This window comes from Neomonachus schauinslandi, chromosome 2, assembly GCF_002201575.2.
Source record: "Neomonachus schauinslandi chromosome 2, ASM220157v2, whole genome shotgun sequence".
Classification (NCBI taxonomy): domain Eukaryota; kingdom Metazoa; phylum Chordata; class Mammalia; order Carnivora; family Phocidae; genus Neomonachus; species Neomonachus schauinslandi.
Window position 1 is genome coordinate 60009298 of NC_058404.1, and position 15794 is coordinate 60025091.

General features: G+C 33.3%; 1 protein-coding gene across 1 annotated transcript in view; it reads left to right on the top strand.

Moving 5' to 3' along the window:
- Positions 1–3028: 3028 nt before the first annotated feature.
- LOC110588510 (probable ATP-dependent RNA helicase DDX60) overlaps positions 3029–15794 on the top strand; it is a 103687-nt gene continuing 90921 nt past the window's right edge. Inside the window, 6 exon segments of the mRNA XM_021698854.1 lie at positions 3029–3096; positions 3227–3296; positions 3903–4092; positions 5405–5746; positions 8146–8262; positions 14920–15081. Of these exon segments, the coding sequence (XP_021554529.1) occupies positions 3093–3096; positions 3227–3296; positions 3903–4092; positions 5405–5746; positions 8146–8262; positions 14920–15081 (885 nt within the window). The 5' untranslated portion in view covers positions 3029–3092.

A 15794-nucleotide genomic window follows, 5' to 3' on the forward strand; every position in this document is an offset into this window, starting at 1 on the left:
GGCTGTGGAATCCCTTAGTTGTCAAATTGAGAAGGGTTTTATTCTGCCACCATGGCTCTTGTTGAAAAGTTGTAGTGTCCAATAATAGGCACATATGTCTCATTAGTAATTGTTTTTTTTTTTAAAGATTTTATTTATTTATTTGACAGAGAGAGACACAGCCAGAGAGGGAACACAAGCAGGGGGAGTGGGAGAAGGAGAAGCAGGCTTCCTGCGCAACAGAGAGCCCAATGCGGGGCTCAATCCCAGGACCCTGGGATCATGACCTGAGTCGAAGGTAGAAAATTAACGACTGAGCCACCCAGGCGCCCTCATTAGTAATTGTTGTTATTTAATTTAAAAATGGTGTTCTTTCTTTCAATTTATGTGTATTCTATTTTCAAATGATTTTGTTAGGACTTATTAATTTGTTTGGAGCTAACTACTTAATAAATAAACTATTAGGTATTTATTTTGTCCTAGGAGTACCATAAAAAATTTTCTGAGACATTAAGGGCATTGTGAACACCTGGGAATCTATGAATTACCTTGTTTCATCTTATTTCATTCAGTCTCACCCTACCTTTTCTGGAGCTCTTCCTTCTATAAGATACTTGGGGTTAATTTTCTCCTGTTTACTCAGTTCTCACTGACTCATCTTTTCTGTTTGAGCTTGGTACAATTTGGAGAACTGAAGGAAGACAATATGGCTAATGTGCAATTAGTGAGGTTGAGGATTGCATGAATTGGATGGCAGAGGGTTTTCAGGAAATTCTCTAAACTTCTTGCCTGGGCAAAAGCCCCTTATAACCTGGACTACACCTACTTTTCCTGTCTCATTTCCAACCAAGTCATTCTGTTTTATACCATGTGGAACAGTCTGTGGCATCAAACTTGTTATGTGGTTTCATATCTCTGTGCATTAAACCAGTGCTATTTTGTTGTCTGAAATGGGATCCTCTATATCTCTTACCTTCTCCAAAATGCTTCCATAATTCTTCCACATTTTTTCAATGTGTCCTTAAAACCTCAGAACAGAGGACCTCTCCAGTTGATTGAAGAACTCTTTCAATTCTCTAATAGTTTCCTGTACCATTTCTGCTGGATCACTCAGCACATTATACTTTTTGATTTAATTCTCTTTAAACCATTATCAGATTGTAAGGGCCGTGTTTTATGCATATTTGGATATGTTGCAGCAAGTACAGTGCTTGGTGAGGAGTAGATGTTCTATATATCTGAAAAAAGGAGGAATAACTAGGTAAGTGAGAGACCATGCTTTTACCCCTGTCTCCATTAAGTGTTTCCTAAACATTCCATTTCAGCCCACAGTAATTTCTTCTTTCTTTAAGCTTACTCATTTTTACAGTCATAAACTTCCTTGCATTGTTATTTTAATATTTAATATCAATGTATGCCTCACCATATTTTCCTTAATGTCATATAATATGACTATCTATCTATCTATCTATCTATCTATCTATCTATCATCTATCAAGTTTCACTGCCCTAACACACTGTATGGCATATTTGAGGAATGTCTCAATATTTGGTTTTTCTGACAGAATGCTCAAGTGCATTCTCTTCTGCCACTTTGACAGTTCTTTCTCAGTTACCTTTGCAGATGCTTCCTCTTCTCTGTTGACATTTATTATATATTAGTGATCTGCAAAACTGGATTTGCAGTCCTTTTTTCTTCTTCCATGATACTGTGTCTCTCTGTCCAAGCAAGCTCATTTATATCAATGGCTTTGTTTGCAATAATATTAAAATTACTTGCATATTCAGGTCTAGCCCAGACCTTGTGTTTGACCTCTAGACCTGTATATTTTTTAAAGATTTTATTTATTTATTTGACAGAGAGAGACACAGGAAGAGAGGGAACACAAGCAGGGGGAGTGGGAGAGGGAGAAGTAGACTCCCCGCTGAGCAGGGAGCCCGATGCGGGGCTCGATCCCAGGACCCTGGGATCATGACCTGAGCCGAAGGCAAACACTTAACGACTGAGCCACCCAGGTGTCCCATTGACCTGTATATTTCATTACTCCTGTGACATATCCTATGATAGGTCTTGAAATCAAGTCAAACTCAGGCTGACCACAAATTTGCATTCATGATCTTTCCCTGAAATGTGGGCTTGTTCCACGTTTTCCTGCCCAGGGAATGTCCTCGTCCTCCATCCTGTTGCATCAGGTAGAATCCTAAGAATCATCCTTGACAACCCTCACTCAATACCCCCTCTTCTCCATCCATATCAGACCCATTACCAAATTATGTCAAACTTACCTTCTAAATATATAATATCCGTAAGTTCCCCAAACTATCAACAAACTATATTACATCAAACTGTGATCATTACCCTTCTGGACAATGGTTTTTCTCTCTGCTCCAGTAACAGAACTTTGCTCCCATCCTATCTATTCTCTCTACTATAGCCAGAGTAATCTTTGAAATTGTCAAGCCATTCATAGCACTACCTGCTTAAAATCCATCAATGGCTTCTAGGATGAAAACATGCCCTCAAAGGCTCTGCATGCTCTTATATTTCTGGAACTCTCTAGCACAGCTAGCTCTTTCCTCACTCTCTCCATTCCAGCCTTGCTGGCTTCTATTTTGGATCTAGTAGCACCCACATTCCTTCATGCCATAAGACTTTTGTACATGGTATTTTGATATTCCCTCTGCCTGGAATGCTACTCTCCTCTACTCCTTTGTTTAATTAATTCTTGTTTCATTCTTCAGAAATCAGCTCAAGCATTACTTCATTAGGGAAGCTTCCTCTGTTCTCTTTGACTTTGTCACATTTGTAATTTTCCATTGTTTATATAATTATCCAATTAATATTTGTCTTTCTGGTGGAGGTTAAGCTCCATAACTGACCGCATGTTGTCTTTTGTTCATTCTTGTATTCTCACTGCCTGATGTTTTGCTTAATATACAGTAGTTATTCAATACTATCTGTTGATGGAATAAATGAATTTCTAATTTTTCTTCTTTCTTTGTAGGTCTGTCATTTTCATTAATAGCTGCTGCTTAGAGGTACCAAAGTAAAGGATATTTGCTATATTTAATATTTTCCAGTTCAGGTTCGAGGCCCAGGTTGAGCAGCAAGAATGGGTAATTTTCAATTTAAAATTTTTATAAATTATAAAATAATGATTCTTTAAGCTACACAATTTAATAGAATTAAAATAACTTTATTGTTATTTCTTTTTCAAATAATAAGTAAACAATCTTTTTTTTACAGATTTAGAAGAACACGTGATGGTTTTAGAGAGAATGTCACAGCTGATTTTGAGTGCAGTGCCAAAAGCTGAGTGAGTATTGTAGTAAGAAATAAAGAGATGTACAATTCAATATCATATTTCCTGTATATCTATTTGACATTAAAGTAATGTCTGTCTAAAAAAAGTAAAGTCTATCATCTCAGTATATATTATAGTATAGTATATCTATAATTATATATATATGTATGATTTTTAACACAGAACTTTTCAAGCTGTTTGATGGTGAATGGACACAGTTTTCTCTTGCTTTATTTGTACACAGCTGTCAATGAACCTATTGTTTTATAAAGAAATAAGATTGATTAAGTGGGAAGCATTTAATACAGGTCTGTATGCAGAATAGAGGTGTTAAATTCCTGATTCCAATCCAGATTCTGACACGTGGTCTTACATAATTTGCTCTATCTCTTTGAGCCTCAGTTTCTGTATCTGTAGAATAGGAATGATCTTCCTATGAAGGACAGTCATGCATATGGATATACTTGAAAAGTCTTATCATAGAGCCTGACATAAAATAATTACTCAACAAATTACTTGCTGGTGATAGTGATAATGGATAATAATAACAACGCTACTGCCTTTTTTGGGCCTTATTGAGTCGATATGTAATTTTTGTTTTAACTGCTTTCATTTTAGATATTCCAGTTTATTCAATGATTTTGTTGAATCTGAATTTTTTCTGATTGATGGAGATTCATTACTTGCTACATGCATATGTGAGAAATCATTAAAGCCAGGGCAGCAGCTCCACTTCTTCTATCTGGTTGAATGCTATCTTATGGATCTTATCAGTAAAGGAGGACAATTTGCCATAGTTTTCTTCAAGGTAACATGTAACAGTAGAGTTCTTTATTATGATTTAAGAACTAAAACTAAAATTCCTTACTGTTTTATATTTTTTTCCTTATTACCAAGTTAAATATATCTATAAGAATTCAGAAAATTTAAAGGGAAGAACAGAAAAAAAATACTCATAATCCGAGTATTCAGAAATTACCATATTTGAGATTATATTTTAGGGATGCCTGGGTGGCTCAGTTGGTTAAGCATCTGCCTTCGGCTCCAGTCATGATCCCAGGGTCCTGAGATCAAATCCCGCATCGGGCTCCCCGCTGAGCAGGGAGCCCGCTTCTGCTTCTCCCTCTCCCTCTGCCTGTGGCTCCCCCTGCTTGTGCTCTCTTTCTCTCTGACAAATAAATAAATAAAATCTTTAAAAAAAAGAGCATATTTTATTCTCAATAACTAAACTTCATATAAGGACACACAGGGTCATGAAGGAGGATGAGAAATCCCCTCAACGGAAGCTCAGTTGATCTCTGGATTCTGCTTTTCCAACTCTGAGAACTGCTTCTGTCTTCAGAACTCAGCAGTCAATTTATTTGAACCCAGAAAAATGTCAAACTCATTAATACTACTTTGTTTATTATTTGCTCTATAGTAAATACTTCTGAGGGAATATATTTTGTCTTCCTTTTCCAATTATGAATATAATTAGTAAAATATTAACAGTTTCAACTACAGATAGGTATAACCACTACCACCTCTTCCTTATCCTGTCCTGAAGGTAACCAGTGTGTTACTCTTAAGGATTTTGGCGTGTGTCTGTTCACTTTGCAATCTACAATATTGCTAGATTTTTAAACATTGCTAACTTCTTGCAAGCAATGTTTTGAATAAAGAGCCATGATTCTAATGTTTATAGTCTAGTTTACTGCACTAATTCTGATCTGTTGAGAAAAACCTCTGCCGATTCAGGAGGATCATACTAAATTGGAACAATCCTCTCAAAGTGATTCACCTTGGTTTCCTGTTCTGGATAATTTATATCCACCATTTGCTTTTGCATATTTTTCTGTCTTTTTTCTTTTTGAGGTGATATTGGAGAGGAAAAGAATAGGAAGGAAAAGTATGATAAATCTTGAATATTATGTGCCTGCTTAAAGGGGATGTATGTATTTAAATCCAAATTGTGATTTATGGCATGTATTTGTGAAATGACGGTCAAGGCTTAAGGGTCTATTCCCTGACTATAAAGCAGAACAAAACTGTGTTGAAACATATTCCTTTAATGACTAATGATATATGTAAACCAATTAAATGATAATTTCAACAGAATATACTTTATCCCATCCCCACAGGATGCTGAGTATGCATATTTCAACTTCCCTGAACTTCTTCCTTTGAGAACTGCTTTAATTCTTCATCTTCAGCATAATACCAGCATTGATGTTCGAACAAAATTTTCTGGATGCCTGTCACAGGAGTGGGAGATTTTCTTGGAAGACAGTTACCCATATTACCTGATAGTTGCCAATGAAGGCCTGAACCATCTACAAACATACCTTTTCAACTTTTTAATTACTCAGTCTTGGGCAATGAAGGTCAACATTGTGCTTTCCTCAGGGCAAACATCTGATATTCTTTGACTTTATGCATACCTTATGCCAAGCATGTATAAAAACCAACAATTTTTCAAAGAGGTAATTGACATCTAGAGATAAATTTCTTTTAGAATTTTACAAAATTTTTCATGTTACTTGACTTAGTTTTATTTCTGCCACTTCTATGGAAATTATCATAAGCTTAACAGAGAAATCTAGAAAATTGGTAAGGATAATACAAATGCAGTCATAGGTTCAGAACTTGTTGTAATAACAACAGTGATTGGTACTTCTCATGAGTCATTTTTTAAAACCTTTACAACAGCCCTTTAAGTTAGGTGTTAGTATCACCTGTGTTTTGCAGGTGAGGAAATAGATAATTGAATAAGCAATTTGCTCATCATCAACACTAAATGAATAATAGAGCATGGATTTGAAAAGTAGTCTGACTCCAGCCCTTACTTGACTAACTACTATATGGTATACTGCCTCCAAGTTAATGAAGGCCAGAAATGCATTAAATTGGAGGGAAAAACTCATGCCTCTACTGCTGAGACATACTACTGAAATGATCTTTAATATGGTAGTTTAAAAAATTTTTTTTATTATGTTAATCACCATACATAGCATCATTAGTTTTGATGTACTGTTCCATGATTCATTGTTTGCCTATAACACCCAGTGCTCCATGCAGAGCGTGCCCTCTTTAATACCCATCATCAAGCTAACCCACCCTCCCATCCCTCTCCCCTCTAGAACCGTCAGTTTGTTTCTCAGAGTCCATAGTCTCTCATGGTTCATCTCCCCCTCTGATTTCCCCCCCTTCATTTTTCCCTTCCTGCTATCTTTTTTTAACATATAATGTGTTATTTGTTTCAGAGGTACAGGTCTGTGATTCAACAGTCTTGCACAATTCACAGTGCTCATCATAGCATATACCCTCCCCAGTGTCTCTCACCCAGCCACCCCAACCCTCCCACCCCACCCCCCACTCCAGCAACCCTCAGTTTGTTTCCTGAGATTAAGAATTCCTCATATCAGTGAGGTCATTAATATGGTAGTTTTAATAAAACAATGGAGAAGGGTGATGAGGAAGGAAAATAAGTGAAATGTTGATTTCATAATATTAAACCATTAATAGAACTTTTGAAGTATTTAGAATTTAATTCCTTGCTTGATCTTACTCTTACTGGATTGATATATTTGTCAATTACTCTATTGAACTTTTGGGAGTTAAAAATGCATACTGATATTATAAATAAATCTAGTTTCTGTTCAAATTTCACTATTTATAGTGAATTCTAAATATGAAGATAACGCTGTATTTCTTTTTATTTATTTCTTTTTTATTTTTTTAAAAGATTTTATTTATTTATTTGACAGAGAGATAGAGAGAGAGCACAAGTAGGCAGAGAGGCAGGTAGAGGGAGAGGGAGAAGCAGACTCTCCACTGAGCAGGGAGCCCGACGCGGGGCTCGATCCCAGGACCCTGGGATCATGACCTGAGCTGAAGGCAGCCGCTTAACCGACTGAGCCACCCAGGCGCCCCAAGATAATGCTGTATTTCATCAAAATGATTTTTGAGTCAGTTAACATTGTTTACTCTGAGAATAGTTATACCCTCATGGTATTTGGAGACATCCAGATGGTTGTCATGAAATCTGATAATTTATTTTGCTTTAGTTAGAACTCCAGTCATTAAACTATTTCCAACTCTAGTTGCCTACTGTGAGTAGGAACAGCCCTGGGATTGATTTTTAATTTGGGAAGAGGTACTATAATCACTTGATCTCATTTTATTCTGTTAGAGCAATTTCTGAATCTGAGTTTGAAGGGTGCCTTACAAACATCTTTCTCAATCTCTCCTTAAGAAGATTTTTTTTAAGTGTTAGATTTTATTTCTAGTATATTAATATAGTTCCTAGTTTATTGAACACTCATTTTAAAGAGATTATTTCATTTATCTCTTTGAGGACTATATGAGATGAAAATAAAAATGTAGTATATGTTGATAATGGTTGTTGCAGGATGATAGGTACCTGGGGGGAGATTATGCTATTCCTTATTTATGTGTGTGTTTGAAATTTTTCATAATAAAATATAATGTATTAAATGACACACTCTTTCTTTTTGAGATGTTGGAAATGTTCTAAAATTAAATTATAGTGGTGGCTGCACAACTCTGTAACTTACCAAAAACCATTGAATTGTCCCCTTAAAAAGTGAGTGAATTTTATATTATGTTAAGTATACTTTTTATAAAGTTGTTTAAAAAAATGCACTAAATTCCCAAACAAAAATTAATTCAGCAAGAACAAAATAGTGCTGCTTGACAGGCTTTAAAAGCATTGTTGATGATCTGTAATTACATTAGTGTAATTTTTTTAACTGGGAAATATATTTTAACAATTACATCTTCAATATATGATTTTCTGTAGCTGGAAAGTGATTAGTTATTTTATTTGTGACAATTTATGTGACTTGCCATCCTTTTACAGAATAAAAAGAAGATTGAGAGTGCTTATAAAACCCTGATTAAACAATTGGAAGAATGTAGAATTTCAGCACTAGAATCTCTTTTTGGAAATTTAAAATGGAAGAATATGATGGAAGAGGTACTGAAACTTTAAAAAAAAACCTTTTTATTTGAACTAATTTTTTGATTATAAAAAAGTTGCAAAAATAGTGCTGATTTCCCATAGATTTCTCACCCAGTTTCCCCTAATATTAGCATCTGATGTAACCACGGTACATTGTTCAAAACCAGGAAATGAACATCAGTATAATACTATTAACCAAGATTCAGACATTATTTGAGTTTCACTTACTTTTCCACGAATGTCCTTTTTCTGTTCCAGGATTCTGTCCAGGGTCCCACATCCATTTAGTTATTTTTCTCTAGTTTCTTCCAATCTGTAGTAGTTTCTCAATGTTTCCTTGTCTTTTGTGACCTTGATGTTTTTGAAAGGTAATGATCAGTTATTTATTTTTTGGGGCTTGTTTCATGTTTGCTAATGATTGGAATGAGGTTATTATGTATTTTTGGCAAGAATGCCAGTGAGTTGGTGTTTACAATATATCAAAGGGTTCATGATGTTGATGTCTTAACACTGATTAAGCTGGTGCCTTCCGGCCTTCTCCACCATAAAGTTACTATCTTTCCTGACTCTGCAAATCCTGTTTTTTCTCAGACTTTTGCCAATTAATTTTAAAACCCATCAATGGATCTTGTCTGCGACAGTTATTGCTAGATCTGTTTGCCTAATGGTTGTTTTCTATTTCACTTTTTCCTTCTACTTTTCTTACTTGGAATTCTCCTGTAAGGGAGAGCCCTTGTATCTCTGACCTTTACTTGTTGATTTATTTATATCAGCATGGACTAGTGGATATTTTATGTTATAGATTAAAGTCCAATATTACAATTGTTTTGGTGCTCAAATTGTTCTAGGTTTGAACATTAGAGACTCATTCAGGTTTGCACTCTTTTGCATGCCCAACCCCCCTCCCCATCTTTTTTCTCTTCTAAAACCCTTTATTGAGGTTTGATGACATACCTTGTGGTGATGGTTACACAGATGTATATTTATCTTCAAATTCATCAGGCCCCATCTTTTTGAGCACTGTTTTCCTTTTTGAAACCACAAGATGTTCCATTCTCATCTTGTATTTTCTCTGCCTCAACCTTGAAATTTACCACTTCTCCAAGGAGTTCTGGTTGCTTTTGTTGGAAAACAGCATTTAGAAGCCAAGATCTGGGAATTATGTTTGTTCATTTCTACTGGGGTGTCATTGCTATGAGGACTTTTTAGCAGACACAGCTAGGAAATACATGTATGTATGCTAAGCCATGCATATATGCCTGTCTATTTTTTAATCTATCATCTATCTTAAATATCATGCATTCATACCAATAACTTATACTCCAATCCAACTTCATATCCTTCATTTTACACCTCCCCTTTCTTTATTTGTAATTTCTTTCTCCAATTATGAGAAAGTCAGCTCTCATTACATACAATATATTTACTTATTTTTTCAATTCTAGTATATACATGAAGTGGGCTTAGAATTGCCAACCATATCTTGTGAGAAACACATTTACTAATTGGATTACAGGATTTATGTGCAGTTCTTTTTATCTTTAGTCGTAGAATATGTAAAACACTGCTTTCCAAAGTTATTTAGGTTAGTTCTTTTCTTGCACACCCCATTTAGTTTGGTTGTTATTCATTACTAATATAGTTAGGTTCATTGGTTAGTATTTGTATTTCACTTTGGGTTCCTGCAACCCATTTCTAGGTTGTTTTTAATTACCTGTTTATTTTGGAGGGTATATGAAATGTATAGGAAGCATACTTAGGATTCTAAGAATCAGATATAAAAAAAGATATGCTCAAAGAAGTGACGCTTTGTTCTTATCCCTGCTACTCTGATCCCATTCTCCTCTACAGTTACCCCTTTCCCAAATACTTTCTGTAGGTAATTTTTCTCTTTAGTTTCAGAGTTATCCTTCTTGCATTATTATTACTGTTTTTTGCACAAAAAAGCAGATGTGTGTATTTTCTTATATCATCTTTCTTAAATAAATGATCACATATTATAGATATTTTTCAGTACCTTTCCTTTAACACTTAACAGCATGTTTAGAAATCATTTTAAAGCAATTTATAGATATCTTCCTCATTATGTTATATAGCTGCATAGCACTCCCTCATATAGATGTACTATAACTTGTTTAACCAATTTCTTACTACAGAATTTATATTTGTTTTCAACATTTTGCAGTTATAATCAATGCTATAATAAATAATCATCTGTAGTATATGCAATTTTGTATTATTGGAGGTATAGCCACAGAGATTTTAAAAATGGAATCAAGTGAAAAGATAAGTGTATATGTTGCTTACTTAGGTTTTGTCAATTTTCTTTCTAGAAGGATTATATCATTATTTTCTTTCAATTTTAAATGTTTTCTCTATATTACAGATATTAGCACTTTGTGATATATTTTATGAACATTTTCTTCCAACTTGTCAGTTGTCTTTTGACTTTGTTTATGATTTTTTTGTGTATATTTAAAAAAATTTTTTTCCTTCTTTTTATTTATTTATTTATTAATTAACATATAGTGTATTATTTGTTTCAGGGGTACAGGTCTGTGATTCATCAGTCTTACACAATTCACAGAGCTCACCATAGCACATACCCTCCCAATGTAAAATTTTTACTGTCAAATTTATTAATCTTTTTGTTAAGTGTTGTTGCCTCTAGATTTTGAGTCACAGTTAGAAAGCCTTTCCCTACATACATCAAGGTTAAAAAGAAGATTTGCCTGTGGTTTCTTCTTATACTTACAATTTTTTAAAATTTAGATTCCTAATCTATTTGCAATTCATTCTTGTAGAGAGTGTGAGATATGGATATAATTTTTATTTTTTCAAAGGGATGTTCAGTGGCATTTATTAAAAAGTCCACTTTTATCCCAGTGATTTTAGATGCCACATCATTTATTAAATTTCTGTATGTATTTGGAAATAAATCTGGACTTTCTACTCTGTTCCTCTGGTTTATTTGCAAATTTTACACTCTTGATTATAGAGACTTAATAGTATTTTTAATGTATTGTTTAGCTAGGTTTTCCATGTATAGTTTTTCTCTTACAGCCATTTTGCATTTTTATTTTTCCATATGAAATTTTGTTATCAACTTGTCTAAGTTAAAAAAAATCTTGTTATTTTTGTTGGAGTATATTGAATTTATAAATTAAACTGGAGAGAATTGGCATCTTTATAATGTTGAATTATTCCATGCAAGAAGAGGGGGTGCATCTGTTCTAGTCTATTTTTGTGAGTTAAAAAAATTCCTTATATATGTTTTGTATATTTCTTGTTAAATTTTTTCCTAAGTATTTAATGTTTTGTTGTTATTAAGTAAATTTTGCTGTTATTCCAAGATTTTATCTACCATTGTGTTCTTTGGCTCTTTGTTGTTTATACATATGAAACCTGTTGATTTTTGTTGCAATTCTTTGTGCTGATGTCTCATTGACATTTTAAGTTTTGAATTAGTTTAATTATTCTTTGGGATTATCCATATATACTATCACATCATCTGTGAACAGTGATAGTTTTATATCTTCTTTACCCATTCTTATGCCTGAAATTACCTTTTCTTGTCTAGATGCATTAGGTAACAAACCTGGTACAGTGGTGGATAGTAACAGATATAGTGAGCCTTGTTCCTGATCTTAGTAGAAATGTCTCTAGTGTTTCCCCGTTATACACACACACGTATATATAGATTCATTCTGATGTTAAGACTGTATCCCTCAACTTATATTTTTTTGAGTGTTTTTATCGTGAATGTGTATTGAAATTGTGGATACAATTATGATTTTTAAATAATTAGTTTTATTAATATGGTATTTCGATATAAATATTGAAGCAACTCTATTTCTGGAATAAATCCTATTGGATCATGGTATTATTTTCTTAATATGGTGTTGGGTTCTGCTTGCTAATATGTTATTTAGAATTTTTGCATCAGTATGCATGAGTGATACTTTTCTGTAGTTTTCTTTCAGTACACTGTAATTATTTGGTTGGGTATCAGTGTCATGCATGCTTCATAAAAAAAGATTAGAATATTTTCTTTTTCTTTTCAGTATTCCAAAATAATTTATGGATCACTGGGATTATCTGGTTTTTGAAGATTAAAATAGAATTTCCCTATAAAGCCATATGGGACTGGTACTTTTTTGTGGGATAATTTCTTAATTTTCTCTATTTGTACTATGGAAATTGGTTTATTTAAGCTTAGTAACTCCAATGGGGTCAATTTTTATAATTAATCCTTATGAGGAAATTATCCATTCATTTACATTTCAAATTTATTTGCATAGAAGTTTGCAAAGTAGGCTATATGACTTTTTAAAAATTGTTTCAGTAATTTTATCTTTACATTTTTATTCTGTACAGTTTTTATTTCTCCCACTTATTAATGATCAAATTTGCTAGTGGCTTGTCTGTTTATTTTTTAAAGATTTTATTTATTTATTTGAGAGAGAGAGAATGAGAGAGAGCACATGGGGGGGGGTCAGAGGGAGAAGCAGACTCCCTGCCGAGCAGGGAGCCCATTGTGGGACTCGATCCAGGGACTCCAGGATCATGACCTGAGCCGAAGGCAGTCGCTTAACCAACTGAGCCACCCAGGCGCCCGGCTTGTCTGTTTTTTAAAGTTTTTCAAAAGTCCCTAGAATTTTGATTTATTAATTAGATCTATCTACCAATTTTCTCTTAATTTTTGCATACTTTTATCTTTATTTTTCACCTCCATTTGCTTTCCTTTAGTTCAGTTTGTTGTTCCTTTTTAGATTTTCTTTTTGGAGCTAAGAATTTAATCCATTTTTTTATTCTGTCATTTTTATTGTTAAATATGTTTAATGCAATGAATTTTCCTTTGGCCACTGCTTTAAATTTATCCCATAAATTATGATATGTAGTGTTTTTATTATCATTTTTATAAATTCTGTTTGTATTTCCCTTTCACCAGGAGTAGCTTTATAGAAAATGTTTTTAAGCTTAGATTGAAGGGTCTTTGTGCCTTTTTATTTTTAAAACTAAATTCTACCTGTAGTGTATTTTGATCAGAGAGCAGTTTGTAGTGTTTCTACACTATGGAAGTTACTGATGTTTTCTTTGTGACTTAACATATGACCGATTTTTATGGATGTGCTGGGGCACTTAAGAAGAATACATATTCTCTATCACCAGAGTTTAATTCATAGGATCTACACTATTGATTATGCTGTTTAAGTCATCTATCTTCTTGCTTGTTTTTTGTCCACTTGATTTCTCTTGTACTGAAAGTAGTATATTAAATTTTGTTATTATTAGTGTGTTTCTGAATATAGTTCCTTTAATCTCCTGTAATTTTTGCATCGTAAATTTGGTTGTGACATTATATGTTGCATAATTATTCATAATTATTCATATGAGATGAATCATTCATAAAGGTTACATCTCCATGATAAATTGTGGCTTTTAGAGTAAAAGAGTGCGTTTCTTTTTCACACTTAATGCTTTTTTTTTTCACATTTAATGCATTTGAGCTTGAATTCTCCCTAGACTGCTGTAAAAATTGCTAGCCTCTCTCCCCTCCTTTTTTTCCCCACCATTTGCCTCATATACTTTTTTTTTTAAGATTTTATTTATTTATTTGAGACAGAGAGAATGAGAGACAGAGAGCATGAGAGGGAGGAGGGTCAGAGGGAGAAGCAGACTCCCTGCCGAGCAGGGACCCCGATGTGGGACTCGATCCCGGGACTCCAGGATCATGACCTGAGCCGAAGGCAGTCGCTTAACCAACTGAGCCACCCAGGCGCCCCGCCTCATATACTTTTATCCATCCCTTTATTTTTAGTCCTTCTGAGTCACTTTATTTGTGTTTCTTGCATACCACATGTATTTGAGTTATTAAAAATTCTTCACATATTTTATTTTTATTGGATGCATAATATTTCCCTAATGCTAAACACCTAAATTATTTGAGAATTGGTTTCTGCAAATAATTCTGTATGAACATCTTGGTGCATAAATCTTGGTACACATTTTGTGTTATTTACCTAGCCTGGATACCTAGAACTTGAATAGCCAGTCACAAAGTATCAATATATTTAATGGTAATCATATGTATTGCTAAATAGCTTTGCAGTAATTATGTACCTATCTGTACTCTTATTAGCAAAGCATAAGAGAAATGACACATCACATGATTTACAGTGCTGTCTTTTATCATTAGAATATTCTAATATTTGTTAATTTGTAAATAATATGCTACTATTATATATTTTTTATTTATATTTGTATTTTAAATTTATATTTATTTATATTATATATTTTATATTTTTTATTTATATGTATATTATATATATTTTATAAATAAAATATGCTATTTGTTCATTTATTACTAGAGAGGTTGAACATTTTTTCTATTTTGTTAATATTTGTACTTCTTTTGTGAATTATCTGCTCATGTCTTATTAAAGGCTGAGATGTTTTATTATTGATTTATAGGAGCTCTTTACATAGTTAAATTTTAATGATTTTACAAAAATATGTATTTTCCCATCTTAAAATTTTCTTTATCATTTTTAACAGAAATATTTATAATTTTATATAGTCATATCTTTGTATGATTTCTTCTAGTAAGATTACTTATGAATAAAAATATTTTTTAAATATCATGACATTTACAGTTTTCTTCTGTGACAGGCATGTGAAACTATTTCTCAGCTTAAGCAACTCTGGCCAGGAGGATCTGACATTCGGCGTGTTCTTTGTGTTACTTCATGCTCATTGTCTTTGAGAATGTACCATCACTTTTTAGAAAATAGAAAGAAGACTACCTCTATTGAGAAAACTAACATCCAAGAGGTGTGATTGTTATAACTTTACTGTGAAACATCATTGCTTTCCAGTTTTGAAATTTTACTGATTTTCATCTACCTTTTCTTCCATTTGGTATTTTATTTCCCCAATTTAATTATATAAATTTCTCCCAAAAGAGGGAAAAACTGGAATTTGTTTATCAGAAATATTTATGATGCTGTTATATGATTTAGTGTTTTACTAAGGGGAAACAGACGTTTCCCCTTAGTACACATTTAATCACATTTGTCCAATTATCTAGAAGAAGGGGTAATAAGAAAGGAAATTAGCGCTTGGTGAGAGCTTACATTATAATGTTGCGGGTTCTTTATATGCCTTGTGTCTTTATATCCTCACAACAGCATTTTAAGGGAGGTATTTATTCCCATTTCACATATGCAAATCCCTGAGGTTCAGATAGTCCAGGTAACATTCCTTAATTAAATAGCAGTGTGGAATGAGGATTGAACCTGTATCTGTCTTGTTCAAATTCCATAATACCAGACTGTCTTTAGGAGGAACATTCTTTTTTTTTTTTTAAATTTTATTATGTTATGTTAATCACCATACATTAAATCATTAGTTTTTTAAAATTTTTTTATTTTCTTATGTTAATCACCATACATTACATCATTAGTTTTGATGTAGTGTTCCATGATTCATTGTTTGCATATAAGACCCCAGTGCTCCATGCAGTACGTGCCCTCTTTAATACCCAT